Genomic DNA, 4,670 nt, shown 5'->3' on the forward strand with positions numbered 1-4,670 from the left:
ATCTGCAAACAGGGACAATTTGACTTCCTCTTTCCCTAATTGAATACCCTTGATTTCCTTCTCCTGCCTAATTGCCCTGGCCAGAACTTCCAACACTATGTGGAATAGAAGTGGTGAGAGAGGGCATCCATCCCTGTCTTGTGCCAGTTTTCAAAGGGAATGCTTCCAGTTTTTGCCCATTCAGTATAATATTGGCTGTGGGTTTGTCATAAATAGCTCTTATTATTTTGAGATACGTCCCATCAATTCCTAATTTATTGAGAGTTTTTAGCATGAAGGGTTGTTGAATTTTGTCAAAGGCCTTTTCTGCATCTATTGAGATAATCATGTGGTTTTTGTCTTTGATTCTGTTTATGTGCTGTATTACATTTATTGATTTGCGTATATTGAACCAGCCTTGCATCCCAGGGATGAAGCCCACTTGATCATGGTGGATAAGCTTTTTGATGTGCTGCTGGATTCTGTTTGCCAGTATTTTATTGAGGATTTTTGCATCAATGTTCATCAAGGATATTGGTCTAAAATTCTCTTTTTTTGTTGTGTCTCTGCCAGGCTTTGGTATCAGGATGATGCTGGCCTCATAAAATGAGTTAGGGAGGATTCCCTCTTTTTCTATTGATTGGAATAGTTTCAGAAGGAATGGTACCAGCTCCTCCTTGTTCCTCTGGTAGAATTCGGCTGTGAACCCATCTGGTCCTGGACTTTTTTTGGTTGGTAAGCTATTGATTATTGCCACAATTTCAGCTGCTGTTATTGGTCTATTCAGAGATTCAACTTCTTCCTGGTTTAGTCTTGGGAGAGTGTATGTGTTGAGGAATTTATCCATTTCTTCTAGATTTTCTAGTTTATTTGCATAGAGGTGTTTGTAATATTCTCTGATGGTAGTTTGTATTTCTGTGGGATCGGTGGTGATATCCCCTTTATCATTTTTTATTGCATCTATTTGATTCTTCTCTCTTTTTTTCTTTGTTAATCTTGCTAGCGGTCTATCAATTTTGTTGATCTTTTCAAAAAACCAGCTCCTGGATTCATTGATTTTTTGAAGGGTTTTTTGTGTCTCTATTTCCTTCAGTTCTGCTCTGATTTTAGTTATTTCTTGCCTTCTGCTAGCTTTTGAATGTGTTTGCTCTTGCTTTTCTAGTTCTTTTAATTGTGATGTTAGGGTGTCAATTTTGGATCTTTCCTGCTTTCTCTTGTGGGCATTTAGTGCTATAAATTTCCCTCTACACACTGCTTTGAATGCATCCCAGAGATTCTGGTATGTTGTGTCTTGGTTCTCGTTGGTTTCAAAGAACATCTTTATTTCTGCCTTCATTTCGTTATGTACCCAGTAGTCATTCAGGAGCAGGTTGTTCAGTTTCCACGTAGTTGAGCGGTTTTGAGTGAGATTCTTAATCCTGAGTTCTAGCTTGATTGCACTGTGATCAGAGAGACAGTTTGTTACAATTTCTGTTCTTTTACATTTACTGAGGAGAGCTTTACTTCCAAGTATGTGGTCAATTTTGGAATAGGTGTGGTGTGGTGCTGAAAAAAATGTATATTCTGTTGATTTGGGGTGGAGAGTTCTGTAGATGTCTATTAGGTCCGCTTGGTGCAGAGCTGAGTTCAATTCCTGGGTATCCTTGTTGACTTTCTGTCTCGTTGATCTGTCTAATGTTGACAGTGGGGTGTTAAAGTCTCCAATTATTAATGTGTGGGAGTCTAAGTCTCTTTGTAGCTTTACCTACTTTTCATAGGAATTGGGTAGACGAGGGTAGACCCAGGAAGTGAGAGTGGAATTTGAGAAAGAAAAACAGTAAAATGAAAAGCTGAAAAATAAAAGAGTTTATTTCTAAATGTATGTACGAAACTCAGGTTGGGGGACTAGCATGTAAAGGTATATACAAATAAAATGGAGTTAAGTGCACTTATATATTGAATCCAGTTGTGAGAACTTAAGAGGAAAAGAAACTAAGGAAAATCCGAAATTCTCCCGAGGAAGGTCCAAGAAAAAACAATGTGGAAGTGAAGTCAGAGATAACATCAGGACATTGGACATCAGGAGGAACTTTCAGGTCTGATTCTAGTGCCAAGGAAGTCATGAACGCTCTTTCCTGGAGCCTTTCAGCATAGGAGAGTTACTCATCTGCCAGGGCTGGAGAGGGGGTAACTCTCCCATTCCCCAGCTGAAGGAGCTTTCCTTTCAGGGCCTTCCTGCTAGATAGACTGTGGCTTGGCCAGCCTGGTTCTTCCAAGTGCCCTCACCATGGCTTCCTTAATTTCTTTGTTGCAGAAACTATAAATGATGGGGTTGCACATGGGGGTAATGATGGTGTACGGGAGGGAGAAAGGTTTGTCTTTGTCAGGCCCATGTGTGCTGCGGGGGTTCATGTAAGAGAACATAGCTGAAGTGTAGAGAAGGATGACCACAGTCACGTGAGAGGCACAAGTAGGGAAAGTCTTACCCCGACCTGAGGAGGAGGCTATGCTGAGGATGGTGGCCAGGATGTGCACATAGGAAGTGACAGTGAGCACCATGGGGCTGAGCATTACCATGATGGCATCAGCAAGATTGCCCTCAGACTAAACTGAGGGTCCCCACAAGAGAGGCCAATCACTATGGGGGCCTCACAGAAGAAGTTTTCTGTGTGGTTGTCTCTGCAGAAGGGCTCTCAGAATGAAATATATTCAAAAAAGATACCATTGATCAGCCCAAAGAACCAGGCAGTTCCCACAAGCCTGACACAGACCTTCTGGCTTATGATCTGGACATAGTTAAGTGGGTAACAGATAGCAACATAATGGTCATAGGCCATGAAAGCCAAGAGGATGCACTTGGCCACACCAACACAGAAGACAAAGTACATCTGGGTTATGCAAGATACAAAGGAGACAGTGTGGTTCCTGACCACGAGGTGGATCAACATCTGTGGGATGGCAGTGGTGATGAAGCAGACATCCAGGAGAGACAGATGGCCAAGGAAGAAGTACATGGGTCTGTTGAACTTGGGGTCTGTCCAGGTGATAAAGATGATGAGGCCATTCATGGCCATGGTGAGGCTGTAGAGGGCCAAGAAGAGGGCAAAGAGCAATGCTCGTGTGGAAGTGGAGCTCTGCTGAAAGCCCACGAGAATAAATTCCATCACTATGCTGCCATTCCTTTGCATCTGGGGCCTGCTTGAGGAGGGAAGATGGGAAAAGCACAAGCGTATAGCTGTGGGGTAACAGAAGGTACCCACTTAGTCCCAGAAGCCCAATTATAAAACAGGATGGATGAATGGTGGTCAACCTTTTGGAACTTAGTAAACTAGTAATTTGGCTGTGTTATGGGGTGGTGAAAATGCCAGGGTCACGACAGGCTGCATGCATAGAATCATAATATCAACACATGAAGAAAGTGCTGGTTGTAATGTTCTTTACTCTGGTTTGATCGGCATCAAGTGAAGTATTGCATCTGCTCCAGAGCCCTCAATATTGAAGGATTAGCCACTAACCAGGATGTATTCAGAGGTGAAAAAATAAGATAATTGGGTCTGGGACCCATTGCCAACTGAGAAAAAGTTAATGGAGTGTGTGAGGGAAAGGGTTGGTGGCTATCAGGTTATAGAAGATTGTATTTAGGAAGCACTTGAGATATTTGAAGGTGTATTTTTCTAGAAGCAAAAATGCTCAACCTCTGTGTACCTAATTTAAAATGATGAATGGGTTGAAGTTTCAGGGAAAATAAAAACATTCTAATCCTCAGGATTGTCCCTCAGCTAACAGTGATTTGCACCTTTTTGGAGACAGTCATGTCAAGCTCTTCCCAGTCACCCACCTCTTCCCAGACTCACTCGCCCAGCAGTTGCTGCTGCTGCCGCAGCCACCCATGCTGTGAATGCTGGAACTGAGGGCTGGGTGGGGGTTCATGCATGCCTTCCTAACAGGAGACGGTTTTCCTCCTGGGGCTGGAATTTACGGTTATACACAATTGGGTGGAAAGGATCCAACCATCCCTGTGTGAAAAGGGAAGCTATGAGCAGGGCATATATCTAACCTTTCTAGAATGGACCTTCAGAGAACTTTCAACTGTCTTTTTGTCTGTGGCAATAAATCTTGTTCTTTTTCCATTTTCAAAGAATGAGCAGTCACAATTCTTATGCTCTACAGGTGTGAGACACTGCACCCATCCTCACCTTCAGATGCTTATAGATGATAAGTATATTCCTGCTTAACTTTCAGTTCTGCCAACCATTTATCTTTATTTTCTCCTCTCCTACTCTCTTTTCTACACACTCTCACTCTACCCTCTGTTAGTCTTTTTTCGTTTTTCAGTCTACTTCCAATCCTCATTCTTCTCCCTCTCCTTTTCCCATTTGTGGTGATGGTTGCCTGCCATTTATCTGACTCTGGTCAAACTCCCCTGTCTTCTCCATGTCTCTCAATCTCACATATTCTCTTTCTGGATTTAGAGCTACCTACCCTTCCACTGCCACTCCTTGCAGCTCTAGATTCCCTCTAGGTATGATTTGATGTTAGGTCAAGGTAGCGTCTGGGCAGTAGGCTATTCCCATCATCTTTACTTTGGGATACTTTTCTTGTGCCTAGGACTTCTCTTGGGGGCCCAGAAAAGGAAGGGAAGGGCAGAGAGCACCATTTAAGATGTTTCTTGGAAGCCTGTGCTCAATGGACATGTTGGGGCTTAGGTCATA

At 42.9% G+C, this 4,670-nt stretch overlaps 1 protein-coding gene across 1 annotated transcript; it reads right to left on the reverse strand.

The window, feature by feature from the left end:
* Positions 1-1,863: 1,863 nt before the first annotated feature.
* Positions 1,864-3,369, reverse strand: LOC100434319 (olfactory receptor 10AD1). The gene is given in 2 exon segments (XM_009247673.4): positions 1,864-2,549; positions 2,552-3,369. Coding segments are annotated over 2 exon segments (948 nt in total). The 5' UTR covers positions 3,147-3,369; the 3' UTR covers positions 1,864-2,196.
* Positions 3,370-4,670: the final 1,301 nt, after the last annotated feature.

The sequence above is a fragment of the Pongo abelii genome, chromosome 10 (assembly GCF_028885655.2).
Source record: "Pongo abelii isolate AG06213 chromosome 10, NHGRI_mPonAbe1-v2.0_pri, whole genome shotgun sequence".
NCBI lineage: Eukaryota > Metazoa > Chordata > Mammalia > Primates > Hominidae > Pongo > Pongo abelii.